Source organism: Gouania willdenowi, chromosome 9 (genome assembly GCF_900634775.1).
Source record: "Gouania willdenowi chromosome 9, fGouWil2.1, whole genome shotgun sequence".
NCBI classification, from domain to species: domain Eukaryota; kingdom Metazoa; phylum Chordata; class Actinopteri; order Blenniiformes; family Gobiesocidae; genus Gouania; species Gouania willdenowi.
In genome coordinates this window covers 8556554-8573855 of record NC_041052.1, presented here as the reverse complement: position 1 = coordinate 8573855, position 17302 = coordinate 8556554, and the positions used below count along the sequence as shown (strand labels likewise).

Sequence of the window (17302 nt, the reverse complement as noted above, 5' to 3'; positions counted from 1 at the left end):
ATCTGTTATTTACACTTGGCACTAATGTTATATTCTTGTCTCGTTGTGGTCAAGGCTATAATGTGCAGTCCTTTCTTTTCAATTAGTGCTAGTTTTAGGATTTATATTATCTATAAATGTACTGAAACATTCATTCTCTCAAACAAAGCTGTTGAAAAGATTTGTTAAGCTTGACATAAAATTTGTGACCGACCTGTTAAACATTCGATCGGAAAATGCTCACATACTTTTTTTTTTTTCCTTTTCTTTTAAATACATATAGATTTTAAAAGTTGTTTTTTCTTCTTCTTCTTCTTCTTCTTCTTCTTCTCCATAACAAGATTTAATCTTTGATACTCCATCTCATGCACTGGAAAGTTGTAAACAGTACAAATATAAATGATCCACTTACAATATTTGAACCCCAGCTTTTCCAAAATAGACAGACTCCAAAAACAGCAGCAGTTTGTTTGGATGCATTATTTCAAACACTGTGTATAGAATGAGGTGGAAAATGGCTATTTAACATGATCCGATTGTCCTTGTTCAATCAATGTGGCCCGAAGAGGATAAAAAGCAATATACAGCTTGAACGATGCCCCAGCTTCCTGTCCAAGACGAGAGTTTCTTATATATTTCAAACACATTGAAAATATATGATGTTGTACACTTTTAATTAGAAAAAAATGGTCGGCCTTAGCGTTTTGATATGTCTTCTTTTCTGATATGTTAAAGGGACGATTCAGGAAGGTTACAATAAATAATTTGGCAATAAGGTTAAAGAGTCTAGTTGGATATGTCATCTCCATTGCAGAAAAAAGCTAAATACAAGTACCTCAAAATACAGGGCACGTGCCTGTGCATTATTACAACTACGCAAATACAAATTAGTTTATATAATGAACTTAAATGCTGACAAATTATCAAATGAAAACACCCTGTAATTACTGTAGGTATATGTTTTTGTGCGCCTCTATTCTGCCGTCATTGGCACACATTTGATGAATGTGATTTTTAAAAAATCCCATTATTTACTACCATTGAAAAGTATAAGTAAAAAAACTTGTTTTTGAATAAAATTACACCTAATACATTTTTTTTGAAGATATTTTTTCTTTAATATTGATGTTATTATTGATAATCATTAATATACTACACGTAGATTAGATAACACAGTGTTTTAAACAGATTGATTCAGCAAATAACTAATTCAGTGGGAGCCTTTGCATCTGAGTTGAAGGAGAAGCTTATTTTTTTGGGAGGGGCCCTAAAAAAAAATAGTAAATATTTCTCCAATTGTTGGATTTTATCCCGTTAGAGCACGTAGAACACACACAAGTAAGAAGGTTATCAATTTAATTTACAACCTTTCTGTTATATCAACAATAAAATGAGTTATAATAGTGCAAGGGATAACCAAATAATTACATAAATTACAAATAAAGAAAGACTTAGGCTATGTTAGCTTACACGGATAGCTAAACTTTAAAAATAGCCTTATTGACCTTCTGTTTACTGTTGTGACATTAAAATCTAACATTATAAATGAGCCTAAGATTGAGTAAAAACCTACATATTCATAAAATCAATTATTTTTAGAATTTCACAGCTTTTGATTTGCCACTCCCGGCTAACCGCTACTTCTGCTAGCTAACAGGACGCAGTGCCTAAAATCAAATAAACTGTAATAAAATGCACTAAAAAGGTGGGTTTGTTAATAGGTTTCTGTTACGCTTTGTTCTCTAAAAACAGCATCAAGTGGGAATGTTGTGTTCATATCAGTTTCCTTTGATTTGTTTTTTAATTTCCTGCAAATGTTGGTTAGCGTTCAAACAGCTAGCTTATTTTCACAGGTATTACTCAAAGCACTGGCTGCTGAGCCAGCAGGCACCCATCAAAGATTTAGGCCCATATATAGCTCCTTCACATTCAAATGGTGCAATGTAAATGAGAAAATTAAACGTATCATTTTAAACAAGCACATACGTGGGCATCCATAATAAACCATGAGGCAACAGTGATGAAAGAAACACTGACAAAATGGTCTACACAGTTGACAGACATAAGAAATGGCAGGACAATGTCATGAAAGTACACAGTATGTGATGTACAAGAGTTACATTCATTCAAATAAATCAAACTAAAAGGACATTTTCAAAAAATATATACACATTTGTTCTCTAACACAGATATCTCTTTAACTCCGAGATGTTACAAGCAAGATACATACAAAACAACAACTCTTATGAGAAGAAAAAAGTCAATAGTAAGACAAAGTAAATAAAAGGAAAAACATCCAATATGGTTCAAAACAAACCAAAAAAAAAAAAGAAAAGGAAAGTAAGAGTCCCAACTGCTTACAGAAAACTGGACAGTCAACTTATCTGTACACAGACATGCCAACATTCCATGAAAATGCACACAGCACGGGCAGTTTTCATCAATGGGCTGGCTTTTGGGTTCAGTGCATTCTTTTAAAGAGGTGGGTTATTTATATGGAGCTTTTTTTAAGGTGGTTACGTTTGCTGTTGGATGTCCCTAATTCATTTGACATACTCAGCTGACTTCCAGAAGTGCCCTGGGTGGGAAAGGCGGCGGTTCCTTTTTGGCAACTTTTCCAGTAAGTCTACCAGCTTGGAGAAGCTGGGCCGCTCTTCCTGTTTGTAGGCCCAGCAGAGGAGCAGAATGTCCTGAAAAACACAAAGTATCCAAACAATGGAAGTAGAGGAATGAGTATTAAGAGGCGATAATTAAAATTTCAACCAGATTTGCGCCACCAAGAGACGCAATTTGTATTCCTCCTAAGTCAACATATGGCCTATAAAGAAGTAGATCCAATTTGTAAATAAAATGTTTCAAGCTTCTCCTCCAGCTTTGCGATTGTTGGTTTGCGTCTTCTTACGTCGTGATGTCATCTTTTAAGGTCTTAAAAGTAACAAGGTCATTTTTAAAATGTAAGGAGTAGAAAAAAAAGTATGCAGTAAAAGTAAAAAGTTGCCAAAAAAATAAATACTCAAGTATTTGTACTTTGTTACTTGTCACCTCTGCTATCTAGTCGGGTTAAACATCTGAATTGAAGAAAATACAACATTTTAAGTCTGAACAGCCTTTCTCCTGAATGAGATGTTTTTTTTACTATAACAGGATATCAAAAAGGTTGCAAAAATCTTGTCATAGAATTACCTGAATAGAACTTACGGGCTTAAAGATTACAAGTCTTATTACCACTTACTGGTAATTACTTAACAAAAAAAATGGTGCTGCTAATTAATAAATAATCCACTTACTGATATCTCCTTCCCCATGCCAGTTTGGGCCAGGTTGGGTTTAATTCCACTGCCAATCTGCCAGATGAGCACCTCTGCCGGCTGACTCTTGTAAGGCCACTCACGTGCATGTAACTCATACCAGATGGTGCTGTGAAAACATAGAGAGATACATGGTAAGTGCTCGTGATTGTCTGACAGACAAAGCCATACGTCATTCTTACAATAAACCTTTAGAAGGGGTTCACGGCCAGGTCAGAATCTACGCTGTCATTGTACCAGTTGAGCACTGTCTACTACATACATGGGTCTGTCCGCATTGTCCTCTATGCCAGTGGTTAGATTTCCCCCACAACAAGTTTTCTTAAGCAAAGTTATTATACAACACCATCCCTGGCCCGAGATGCTGTTTTTATCCCACTCCTGCATGCCAAGTTTGAGTAGAATAAAAATAGCTCTGTGCCAGGAGTAAAGCAAAAAAAACTGACGGGTGAATCTTGATGAATATGCAAAAGAGCCATGGGAGTCACCTTAAGGTAACACGAGGGCAAACAGAGCAGCTGGACATTGTTCTCTAATGGCGCGCACTTCTTCCCTTCAGAATATGACTGTGACAAAAGCTCCATATGGGGGACCATCTGAAAATGCAATTGTGTTAGGAGTCAACAGAGCAGGGTCCACCCCCACAAATGAGGCAGTAATGACCAAGGAGGAAGAACAGGAGCCACAGGGACTTTTAATAAATTCAGGAAGGATGTCAATCTTGATGAGGGCCCTTGAAGAGGAGGACACCTTATCATAAGAACTGCAACAATTGGCTATAATAGTGTGAATAGTGTTCATATAACAGGTTGGTGGACACAGGCTTGGCATTGATGATACAGGCATTAATGAACAATCTTTTATTAAAATACCAACTGTCAGTGAGTAACAAGCAGAAACCACACATTCCAAAATTGAAAAAATAAAATGAGGAAAGAGATACTAAAAAGCCTTTTATCACAATGGCCAAATCATTAAAAAGCCAACAAGTTTCATCCAAGCATGCTCTTCAAAGACCCTGTTTTTCCAAGAGCATTCAGTAACAAGTAGGGTTGTAGTACTCAAAACCAGTTTTGGTCTAGAGAATGGTCCCAAGTCCACATTTTGAAGATCTTGATCTTACCACAGAGTTGGACTGGCAGAGGCAGAGGCACCTGAAACTGTTCCTGATTAATTAATGCTGCATTTATTTTGATTCAAGCATGTACCGTTAGTTCACTTGATTGTTCTGCCACGTGCAAATCTTTTTGTGTTTCTTATGTGTTGGACACCTGCTAAAGTCAATCTTATTCCGAGTCAGAAATGCCACTGAACACTTACTTTAAGCCTCATTCACCTGACAAACATCTTTGATAATAATTATAATAATTCTGGACATACAAGGATTTTTTTTTTTGCAAGAAAACAAATTTGTCTTTATTTAGGGTTTTCACATGTTGTGCTTTGAAAGAGTTGCAAACACCTTGTTTTTGCCCGTCAAATGTATTCAACAGAGAAGTAAAATTAAAGAGAGAATGCTCTTTAAATGTCCAACCTTGTCGAGTCTTTTAAAATAGACTTTTAAGGTCTTGACTTGGTTTCTACTGCATAAAGTCATGGTCTTGTCTCTATCAAGGACAGTGTTTGTCAAACTTTTTTTGACTACAACATTTTGCTTAAAAAACTAATTAAAAACAACTATGATGATATAATGATGGAATGAACGAGTGATAACACACATTTTAAAGAATCTCATTTTGTAAATATGTGGAAAGAAACACTATTTAGTGCAGTGGTTCCCAACCTTTTTTGGATCGTGACCCCATTTTGATATCAAGAATTTCTGGGGACTCCAAAGACTTTTTTTCTTCTTTTTGATCATGTTTGAGCTCAGATATCAGTTTTTTTTTATTTATTTTTTTATTAACTGCATTTTAGTTGAACTAGATTTATAGATTCACAAATTGAAAGTATAGAAATAAAGGTTCCCATCCCCAAGGTTGAAAAACACAGATTTAGTGGCTCCTGAATAGATTTATTTCTATATTTCCGTTCATCTCACGCCTGGGGTGGGACCAAGACTGACACCTTATTTGTTAATTTTCAGTCTCTCTCTCAAGTACCCACTGTCGTGCTATGGCGTACTCCTAGGGGTACACGTACCTCCATTTGAGAAACTCTGGTCTAGGATATTGTGGTCTTCAGTACAACACTAGTACCAAGGCCAGAACCGCATCGTCAGGCATGTGGCAATCTAAAGTTAAAATGCTTCAACTGCTAAAATATAATTATTCCATTAATATATAATTCAAAAAGGCTCCTTTGGGAAGCTCCTCTATGAACGTCACTCATGATTTATTAAACGCACGGTCATAGCCATGGCTTTGTAAACCCACTCAGTCAACAGCATGGTATAATCATCCCAGCTTGGGATCTGGGAAAACAAACTGGAGGGGCATCTGATAATAAAAGGACACTCACCCGAAAGCAAATACATCTGACTGTTTGGAGAATGGAAGCTTGTCCTCCTCCGTGTCCGGAGAGAGCTGCTGGATGATCTCAGGAGCCAGGTGACAAAGCCAGCCATTTGGGATCTTTAGTTTGTCTTCACATCGGCTACAAATAGAGAACATGCATAAATGCAGTAGTGTAAGGGTGTGTCCTGTTGGTGTATCATGCTACACACACATTACACCAACATTTGTGTGCATACTAATTGTAAAAAATGGCAATAAAAACCGTGAATCTTCCAACCGAATTACAGACGCTTCATCCTGTACTTTGAGATAAATGCCAAAGTTGCCACTTTTTGAACTGCCTGACTTCTTTCTAACCCATTCTCAAAATAATGCATTTTCAGCTATTTGTGCAGTCTTAAAGTAATATCGCATTAATATAAAAACAAGACAAGTAGACAAGACAATGTTGCGCTCCACCAGCACCTCTGTCAACTGAATGTCAAAACTTTCCAAACTTTATTTGGGTCTAAACCCAATCCTTGTATGCTTGTTGGTGTGTATCAGAGAACCAATCACATTTTGAGTTTAATATGTAACGACCTGTCAGGACTTGGAAACAGGTGGAACTTGATTCTGTGTTTAATGCAAATTAAACTGTGTTTCTTGATGTCAGCAAGAAATGACAATAACGAAGTGTCTTTTATGTAGCAGCTTTTTCTGGCTAAAATGCTGAGGTGCAAACTGTAGTTCATGCAAATATTGGAAATCAAATAACAAAACTCGCTATTATGGTTAAAATTTCTCTTGCTATCCTTTTATGCTATAAATCTATATATTGTTTGAGGGAAAAATAAGCAGTCTGGATTTAGTCACAAAACCGACCTTTAGTTTTTAAGATTAGTCTACTCGTGTAGATGGCTCCCTTTTTGAGCTGATGACAAACTAAACTTTGTAGTTCGTCAGTGAATAATCTTGTATTACAAATTTGTTAAAAAAGGTTTGCTTAAAGGTAGGGTAGGCGATTTTCAAAAGCTAGCATGATTTTGAATGTAGCCTCCATGATGGCTCCGCCTTTACCCTCCTCGCCCCTCCCCTCTGTGCTCCGTCTCACTCACATGCACGAGAACAGCTGCTGCAGAAGAGGAGCTCAGCTCATCGCTTGTATTGTGTAGAAACTTTGTTGTCTCATGTCTCATTCAGCAGTAAGTAAACAATAAACGTTACCATTATATATGATAAAAAACGTAACCAAAAACTCTGTTTTAGCTCTGTCAGCAATGACGCGCTTTCAGTGTGAGCTTGTGCACGCGAAGGGTCGAGAACAAGCAAGGAGACGTGATTGGTTAAAAAAAAAAGGTTTGTTTTTTTCCATTGGTCGCAATTATTACAGGTTTACAGCTGCTACAGATGACAGATTTTCTTTGTTCCTTTTTCAGAGCAAATAAGATCTTAATTTCTGTCAGGACATAGAGACAATTTAAACCAAAAACTTAAAAAGTGTATCTGGAAAAAATCGCCTACCCTAGCTTTAAAGCTGCTGGAGATGATCTTTTTTAGATATATAAAGAGTTAGTGTAGGCTTTATACACCATAATTCAAAGATAATTTACTCACAAACAAATGTAGAAGGTTGAAAGTCTGTTTTTGCTCTCCACTTTAAACGCTCAGTTTGTTGAAATTGTCGGAAAAGTTTTGCATATTGCATTGTTTACACATTGTCCCGTAGACTGATGCATAGTAGTGTTTTTACATCATTCTTACTGTGATTTATTGTGTTTCACCCAACAAGGAGGTCAGTGACTCACTTGGCACTATTTTTTGTTCTAGTTTGTTCCCGTATTCTCTGTGATATCACATAAAAACATCTGCCATTGTTTTAGTTTTACCACAACTTTCAGTGAAAACACCAGAAATCACTGTAAGAATGAAGTAAAAACCACTTGCATCTGTCTTTATCTATCAAAAAATGATGGTTTCCAACAGCTTTAACCAATACAAATATTTTAATTATGGGGAAAAAAGTGTGACCCTTCTTCAAATCTCATAACAATAAGATACAATTTGCAGTCGCATATTTCAGAACAGTAATAAAGCTCTTTGTTAATAAAGTGCAAAGAAAAAAAAAAGCATTTTCAATTTTTCATGCTTATGGTTCAGCAAGGTCATTCTAGTGCCACCCCACACCGTCCATTTGCGAAGCTCTTCAGATATTGTGCGGGGATGTTTTGACAACTTCATCAAAAAAAAAAAACCCCAAAAAAACAACAACATCCAGAGAATATTCCGAATACTCGTTGAGATGTCACAGCTATCATGACCTCGAAACGGTTTCTGTCAATCTGATGACAAATCAAACCTGATGTGGTCAACATGTGTGTGACAGCTGTTGTGCTAAGTCATGACATGTCAAATGAGAGAAAATATTTTTCAGAGAAATGCAAATTCATTTGAAGGGTTTTTTTTTTTTTTTTTTCACATCCTGACCCATTGGCAGTAACATGCGGCAAAATAAAGACAATTACACTTACTTACTTGAGACACGGTAAGATTCATTTTTAACCAGTTATATTTACTTTCAGAGAAAACGAATACAATGTAACAATGGGTAAATCCAATTTAATGTGTACAACTATACTTTTGAATTGACAAACAGTCAGAAAGCAGCCAACTAGGTCTGAGATACAATATGCTAGAACAACACTAAAATGGATGAGTATAACAATATCAGGGGTTATATTATGAAACTGCCTAAATGATTAAATAAAACAAAGCCGCAACATAAACCAGTTTAAAAAGCTTTTTATATCATATATCATTAGTAAATATAAAAAAGAACAGCAACAATTTTACCTAGGACAGCAATAATACTGTATGTATATGTATATAATGGTATAACATATATTAATGCTTAATAAACATAATAAAAGGTTTTTGTTCATTTATATATTGCCACACTACATTTAATTGATTATTTTTTTACAGTAGATATAAAATACTGTAGTATATTAATATTATGTACAGTACATGTCATGTGCATTCATGTGTATGTATGTCCATGTGTATATATGTGTGTATATGTATGTATATATGTCTAATGTATACATAAAACTTGTGCAGAATATATATTGAATGGATATTGTAAAAACAGTAAGTTTTTTTGTGTGTGTCATATTATCTATCAGTGGTTTTCTTGATCATGTAAAACACATTGAGTTGCCTTGTGTATGACATGCGCCTTGTCATAATTTTTTGGGTCAAGTACCCCTTTCTATAACCTTTGAATCCAAGTACCCCCTTTGCCCAACTACCACATTTTACTCAGAATTCTGGGGAAAAAATTACTTTAGAGCATAATGATGGAATGAATGAGTGATAACACACATTTTAAATAATCTCATTCTGTAAATAAATGTAATTAAACAGTATTTAGTGAGTTCTGAATAGATTTATTTCTATAGTTTTGATCATTTCATGTGGGACCAAGACTGACCTTTGTATTTTCAGTTCATGTTCTAATCAAAATCATTTCTGTCATCATTTTGTGTGGATTTCTTTTTGTCATTTTGTGTGTTTTGTTGTTGTTTGTTTCATTTTTCTCTTATTTTGTGTGTTGTTGGTATTATTTAAATTACTCTCTTTCAGTGTGTGTGTTTTTGGTGTCGTTTGGTTGTTTCCTCTGTTGTTTTGTATGTTTCCCTGTTATATTTGTGTATTTTGTCGTGATCTTGTGTATTTTTCCCTCATTTATTGTGTCTTTGTTTTGTGTGTTGCTGGCAATTGTAGGTATTTTTCTCTCTTAGTGCATATGTTTTTGGTGTCATTTTGTATATTTTGTTGTTGATTGTTTGTTATTCAGTGTATTTTTCTCTTATTTTGTGTGTTTTTGTTGTGGTTTTGTGAATTGATGGTAATATTTAGTATGATTATTGTTTTTTAACTAAAAATAAATTTAAAAAAATGCACATTTTTAATGCTTTCAGTTGTTAATTTTCCTCTCTCTCTCTCTCTCTCTCTCTCTCTCTCTCTCTCTCTCTCTCTCTCTCTCTCTCTCTCTCTCTCTCTCTCTCTCCCTCTCTCTCTCTCTCTCTCATTGCCCCAACAGAGAACCTTGTTTTGTTTTGTTGTGATGGGTTAGCTGAGTATATATAAGCTCAGCTTCAACCTACACCCTTTCGGCTGAAAAATTAGACAATTGAGTGTTTGTTCTGTTTTGTTTTTCTGAAAACTGCCGAAATAAATTCAAATTCAAATCAACCTAAAAACTGACTTCTCTTTCTGTTTATTGGTAAAATAAAACAAATAAAACCACTTTTATTAAATCCATTTTCATTCCTCAATTTGGGATTTTCTATCATTTGGCAACTGGCACAAACATGACAATTTCCAGCCTTTTCACATTTAAAGCAGTGTTTTACTAACTCTCAGGAGCCATGGTACACCTTGTGCGACAATAACAGGGTACACTATCAAACAATGTCCAACCAGGCGCAGGCTTTTTGTGCTACCGACAGACAGAAAAGACTTTTCAATTAAGTTACAGACAAAAAAGGGCTTTCTTACAAATTGAAAAACTCATCTATTGTCCAACAGAGAAAGAGTGTTTGCTCTGTAATACAATAATACAATAACACAATAACTCCTGCTTGTGATGTGTATTGAAAGGAAATTACCTGCCAGCCTGTAAGACCCCAGATATGGTGAAGAGTCCAAAGTCAGTGATGACAATTTTACCATTGTCATAAAACACATTTTTGGACTTCATGTCTTTGTGTAGGATCCCCTTAGCATGGAGGTAGCCCATTCCCTGAGGAGACACAGATTGACAGATTGGACTTACGTAATATTAGATGTACAGTGCGTCTTCTAAAGTGCTTCGTTTAAAGTTATTTTACCTTGACCATTTCTTGTGCAATCTGTCGGGTCTTGTTCACATCCAATACAACCTTGGCGTCTCGCACCACCGAATAAAGTGTTCTGCCTTTACACAAGCTGAAAGAAAGGTGGCACTTTTAAAAGAGTTGAAAATTTAAAAAATAAAAACAACCTTAAAACACTTCTTGAAGTCAAACTTTGTCATCCTCAGAAGTCAGTTTAAGAAGAACCTGGCGGAGAGAGTTTAGAAGCAATCAATTATTTTTTTTCCACTAATGCAACTTGTTGTCCCTGAACTTTATTAAACAGTCTTCAGGCAGGATTATTAGTTTTTACTTTACTTTCAGCAGTGGGACTGGAGGAAGATAACAACAACCACCTGTTGTACTGACATTTGCTATTATTTCCAACAATCAGCAGCGAGGATTTTTGAAAGGCAGCCAATCCATTTGTCAGCTCCTCTGCACTCAAAGCAATTTCAGCTTGGAATTAGCAGCAATTACAGATCTGAACAATTGCGCAATTAGTCATTACACCACATAACACTGCCATGACAATGGCAATGAAGTTTTAAAGTTATCCACACAAAAAAAAAAGGTTTTGTAATAGTAAATTAGGACATATGTGAATCCTTGGTTGAGCGTGAAAAAAGGCATAAATTAATGTTTCCTTTGACTTTTATTATTCAGCTAATTAAATAAATGAGAACATTGCACGGTTTGATATTTTGTGCTAAGAACACACACGCACACTTTCTTTTTTCTTATTAAAAGAAATCCGCTGGAAAACAAAGCGTGAGGTAATTAAACATGCCCTATACATGGGAGACTTAATTGGCTCCAGCCCGCTTTGCTTCTATTATCTGTTGTCAAGCTGTAGTTAAAACAAATGCACAATGGCTACAAGGAGTGGGTGGTCGGAGCTGCCCGGGGGAGAGGGGCCGGTCTGTTCAAACGTCAACTTCTGGACACTTCACTGTCAGCCGGTTTATCCTGGTTTTCCCATTAGGGGGCAGATGTGTGGCTGATCTAAAACAACCGCCAAGGGCAGAGTGTGGAGACCACACAGCTGCCAAGCAACCGAGAAAGAGTTTGGAGGAGCAGTAAATCATACACGTCAAAGAGAAGTGTTAACTTTCAAATTGTCCAATAAGAACAGAAAGTCCATGAACAAAAAGAAAACTTGGGTTGTTAATCCCAAATTGTGGTTTAAAGCCGTTTAACCACATGTATAAGCTGTAGCCATATTTCGTCCAAAAGTTCTCAATAGCTGCGTTTCCATTACCCTTGGAAATACGCAAAATCTAAATAGTGCAATAAAACTGGTAATGGAAACACCTGGATTTTAGAATAACACTAAATTATCACTAAAAAGTTTTAGATGTTGAAATGTGCCACAAAGGCGCTATGGAAACACGTTCTCTGCAAATAAACGTCACAGAACGTGACGTACCAGGTCACATGACCACTTCTCTCTGAGAAAACATTGCACGGTACGTGTAAACAGAAGAGAAGACCGAGACATTTCTCAGTATTAAAATGAATACTGCCACAATAGACAGCAAACAACAAAGGACTACAAAGTGTTATAAGGAGGTTTGAAGCGTCCATCTTTAAATCATTAACTATACTTTGTCTGCATTTAGAAATATCGCTTTTATTATATATATATTTATATACAGCTACTCGCTGCTGATACCATGTGACCCCCTAAAAAACTGCCAACATTGCCATTGGCAAACCAATGGTGAATATGGCCGAAATCGAAGCGGCTGCATATCGCAGAGAATACGATTGTTCAAGATCCCCTCCAAAATTTAATGGAATCTTCCATGCTGTAAGGCACATGTGTCAAACTCAAGACCCGGGGGCCAAATCCAGCTAATGTTGAATTTGCTCTTTTTCTCACAAAAATCTGTGGCCCACTTAAGCTCAAACTGCTCAATATTTGGTCCCTAAACTAAAATGAGTTTGACACAGCTGATATAAGATCTGCCTTTGGATAAAATGTTGTCAAAATCTGTTATATACTATTGACTCAATCTTGCTAAGAGGCAAACAAATAAATACACACCAGTGAAATGATTATTTCCTTGTTGGAGGTAAATATCGTTTTTGTTGCCAAATAAATGTAATTGTTAAAACACCTTTGTTCAAAGAAACGTCTAACATTGTACATAATGTGGTTGTTTTTTCTCCAGTTGACATTGGTCGCGTTAAAGATCAATGTCATTTCTCACAGCTAAGTATGCTAGGTAGAAGTGCTTGGCTAGAAGCAACGTTAATACAACAAGTTTGCAATTATGCAAAATAAGAATTTATACATAATAATGAATTACAGAACTCTCTCCTGGTCAGTTCTGGTCAGACTACCCTAAGCAAGCCAGATACCATCATACACTGATAGCATTCACCAAACCCTGTGCCTGAGGAGGTTTCGCTATGTTTTGACTACCGCTATCAGCAACATACAGTACATAACAGACAAACAAATAAATAAACTGAGGTGAAGTTATTATCTCCTTGTCGGAGGTAAATATCGTTTTAGTGGCCAAATAAACTCCGCTATGTTTTGACTAGCGCTATCAGCAATATACGGTATATAACTGAACAGCAGCAGATTCACCGAAGCACACACGCTGAAAGCTGGTTTACCTCAGAATCCCAGGTCTGTTTCCCAAAACCCTTTGACCATAAACCGTGTGTCTACATCTGACCAGCAACCCTGAATAGTCTGTGGGCTAGAAGGGCCCACCTTGCACACAGAATAGGTTAAGTAAAACCAAGTTGGTGCAGTTTTAGATAATATCCTACTGATAAGCAGTATTTTTCGGTGACTTCGTAAACCAGCCCTTTTTCTGTTTCTCTCATAATTATTTTGTAAAGAAATTATGAAACATGGGTGATTTTTAATGGTCAAATCTGATCCAAAATAAAAAATTCCAAGTATTATAAGAAGAATATTGCATGTTTTCATTGGTTTTTAGTTGGATTCACAGAGTGCCCAATTTTAGGCAACCCCCCCAAATCGGTGACCTTTTGTCCTCTGGTGCCCTACTAAATAATCTAATGTGCATGAAACTAGTTTCAAAGGGTAGAGGGTACCCCACATTTAGAGGGGTCAGACATTATCATACACCAAATCTACTTGGAGCTATGGTCCCTTTAATTTCCCCTACCCCCAGTCACACACATACTGCCTTGAAAAGTTAGTGAGGCCCAATTTCTCACATGGTAACATATAGAATATAAATATACATAAAAAGTTTCCAGAAGTACCCCACTTTGTTAATTCTATGGGCTAAAAGCTTGAGCCCGTCTCATTTGTCAAAACTGCCACAACACTCACAAATCTCATAGTTTTGTAAAAATGTAATTCACACTTACCTGGTGATGATGGCCAGATGTGGTGGGCTCATGCACGCCCCCATAAATAGCACAACATTCTCATGGCGAGTGTTACGATAGGCCATCACTTCACGTTTGAAGGCCTTCAACTGGTCTTCGTTGTCTCGTTCAATGTCGATCAAGCGGATGGCGATCTCTCCGTGCCAACGCCCGTGGAAAACCTTGCCAAATCGGCCCTTTCCAATCATCTCTCCAATCTCCAGCTGTTCAAAAGGGATGTCCCACTCCTGCAGGAAGATGCTGGTTTGACTGGCTTTGCGAGGGAAGTTGCGAGCCGACAGGAGAGAAAGGTTCATCTCTTCAAACTCGTCACCGGAGTCCTCGTCGTTGCCTTCCTCATTCTGTCAAACAAGAATGAACTTTGGTTTCGGTTTGGGCAGAGATGGATAACTTTTATCACTTCAGAATTTAAAATCTGATCAATCTTAATATTGTCATTCTTTTATATTTTTCTTGTCATTTTGTACGTTTTATTTGGTTTTAGCGCCCTTTGTGTTTCATCATTTTGTACATTTTTGTGGTTGTTTTTGTTGGGTTTTTTCTATATTCTTGTCATTTTGTGTGTGCTTTTGTTGTCATGTTATGTGTTTTTGGTATCAATCAGTATATTTTTCCTCTCATTTAGTGCATTTTTGTTGTTTTGTGTGTTTTTAGAGTCATTTGTTTGTTTTTGTTTTCATTTTGCATATTTTGGTGTATTTCTAAATATATATATTCATCTTATGTATTTTTCTGTCATTTTGGCTGTTTTTGGAGTCATTTTCTGCAATCTATTTTGGGAGTTACACCAAATTAGACAGAGGGCTGCATGTGGCCCCCAGCTGACAGTTGTCCATGTCTGGGTGAAGGATTCTCAAACTCCTGTGATCCAAAGGTGAGTCACAGACTATTTTATTTTGAAAGGTCTTTATTGAGGCATCAGAGAACAAACAATTCATACCTCAAACAGTAGATCACAAGTTTGTTTTTTCGGTTTTGTTTTCATCTATTTTTATCATTTTTGTTACTAAATTGTGCAGTATGTTGTATTACTTTGTATTCCGAGGATGATTTCTGATTCTAGGATCACCCCCGCCAGGCTTTTAGCTTTGTCATTGTTGTTGTCATGTGGGGATATTGTGTCAGATAATTCTTATTAAACTAATTTGACGAGTTAAATTGTATTAATTTTATTAGTCATTAGGCTGATATGAGTATGATTCCTGTCATATTGAGGATTAATATTACAAAAAAAACCTAAAAAGCAGCAAGGGTCGTGTATAAAGCTGCACACACAATGACCACACACTGAGCAGCTATGTTTAAAGTCAAATACATTCAAACTGATGGATTTGGTAAAACTTTAAACTGTACAAATAGTTTATAAAGCAAATAATAAATAAATTACTGCATTGTAACTGAAATAAATTGTTCTTGGGCAGGGGGGTGCACAACTACAGTATGTGTATTTTTGTATGTGGGTGAATCTGTGAAATTGTCTCAAAAAATTTGCAGAAATGTCAAACAATTTTTTAAAAAAAAGTTATAATGAAGCTATTTATTATTTGCCACACTTCAGAATGAATAGGAAGATAAGTGAATAAATGAATGAATGAATGAATGAATGAATGAATGAATGAATGAATGAATGAATGAATGAATGAGGGGGTGAGGGTAAACAGTAATAGAAGCACATTCTGGTCATTATTTAAAAGAGAGAGTAAATGTGGGTAGGACTCAATAGGCTTCTGCTTCATCCTACTCTGACTCAAAATGCTTTATTTATTGTTTGTTTGGCATTATTGAATTGTATACCCTGGAATTGAAAGGATAAAGGCTATGCACCCAAGCAAAAAAATTATATAAACGTGTATTATGAGTCATTTCTAACAACAACATATTTTACAAGGAAAAAGTGCCCTTTTCTCCTTTTGGTGCCCTTGACACACCAACCTGTACACAACAGTAGTTCTGAAAGGAAAACAACCAGAGGGAGGGAAACTAGTTTATTTACTGTGACTTTTAAATGTAAATTAAACCAAACAATGAAAGTAACCTATTCCAAAACACCAGCTAGAATATCATCAAAGACAATCAGCCTCACATTTTCACAAAAAAATAAACAAGTGAAGATGTTTCTTCTCCTTCTTGTTATTTTTGATGTGTAACTTACCCGGGGGCTCCATAAATATGAAATACATCACATCATTGAGACAGCAGTCACTCTCACAAGCATCAATAGAACTGTTTTTGTCTAATGTCGGACAAATATTGATGAAAATGATGCAACATAGCAAGAAAAAAAGTCAACAAATGGATATTATTTGATTTATTTGATTAAAGCACCAAGAAACAAATTTAAAAAGAAAAAAAAGGACTCACATCTGATGTAGGTTCAACTTCAATTTGTAGTAAAGGGTTGCCCTCATTCCTGCAAGTAGGAAAAAAACAAGCAAGACATTTGTTGAATTTATCAGGATTTAATATTAAATATTTGTTTGTTTGGGTTCCTAATGCTCTAACACACGTGTCAAACTCGTGGTCCCTTTGGAATAGGGGTGGGAACCTCTGGGTACCTCACGATACGGTACGCAATACAGAGCTCACGATAATGATTATCTCACAATATGACGACACTGTGATTATCGATATATTGGTCAGAAATAAATCTACGATAATCCATGACATGACATAAAAAAAAAAGATTAAGTGAAAAAATACAATTTTTATTTTATATCTCTGAAAGACAATAATTTGAAAGTGTTCTATGAACAGTGACACTATTTTAGTGCAACATTTCTGTAAATAAGTGTCAACATACCAATGTAAACGAATAAGTGTCTCCAATAGTGCTTTCTGTAAACAACAAAATAGGGTCTTTCTTACCAGTGACACCAGTATAGTGAAATATTCCAGTCAACAATATATTGGTTTCAACAAACAGTGACAACATTTCTGTGAAGACGTACCTGCACATTTTAGTGAAAAAGCAGAAAAGGTTTTGAAAAAAAAAAAAATAAATAAAATAAAATAAATAAAAAATCGATACTTAGCGCGAGCATATTGATAATCGATCGTGCAAAAAAATATCTCGATATATTGCCGTATTGACATATCGTCCCACTTCTACTTTGGAGCATTGCATGATTGCAGTCATTTTTAAGGTTAAATAGGTCAAAATTAATACAAAGTCCTCCAATTTTCCTGAAATTATGACATAGTATTTTCCTAAATTAAATAGAAAGATGGTGTTGGGACTGACATTTATCACTTATTGCATGAATATGGTTGGTTTCTTACATATGTTGTATTTGAAGTG

The 17302-nt window shown here is 35.8% G+C and overlaps 1 protein-coding gene across 8 annotated transcripts in view; it reads right to left on the bottom strand.

Moving 5' to 3' along the window:
* The window catches only part of ksr2 (kinase suppressor of ras 2), a 152406-nt gene that overhangs the window by 9955 nt on the left and 125149 nt on the right, over positions 1-17302 (bottom strand). For 3 of the 8 annotated variants that reach the window (XM_028458472.1, XM_028458473.1, XM_028458474.1), the window contains 7 exons: positions 16366-16414; positions 13984-14345; positions 10618-10714; positions 10396-10529; positions 5748-5882; positions 3267-3396; positions 2335-2669 (listed from right to left, as the gene is read on the bottom strand). In XM_028458472.1, the coding sequence (XP_028314273.1) occupies positions 2523-2669; positions 3267-3396; positions 5748-5882; positions 10396-10529; positions 10618-10714; positions 13984-14345; positions 16366-16414 (1054 nt within the window). In that variant the 3' untranslated portion in view covers positions 2335-2522. Of the gene's footprint in view, positions 1-212; positions 350-2333; positions 2670-3266; positions 3397-5747; positions 5883-10395; positions 10530-10617; positions 10715-13983; positions 14346-16365; positions 16415-17302 lie in introns of those variants that run through there. The other 5 variants (XM_028458475.1, XM_028458476.1, XM_028458471.1 and 2 more) reach the window with 4 other exon arrangements.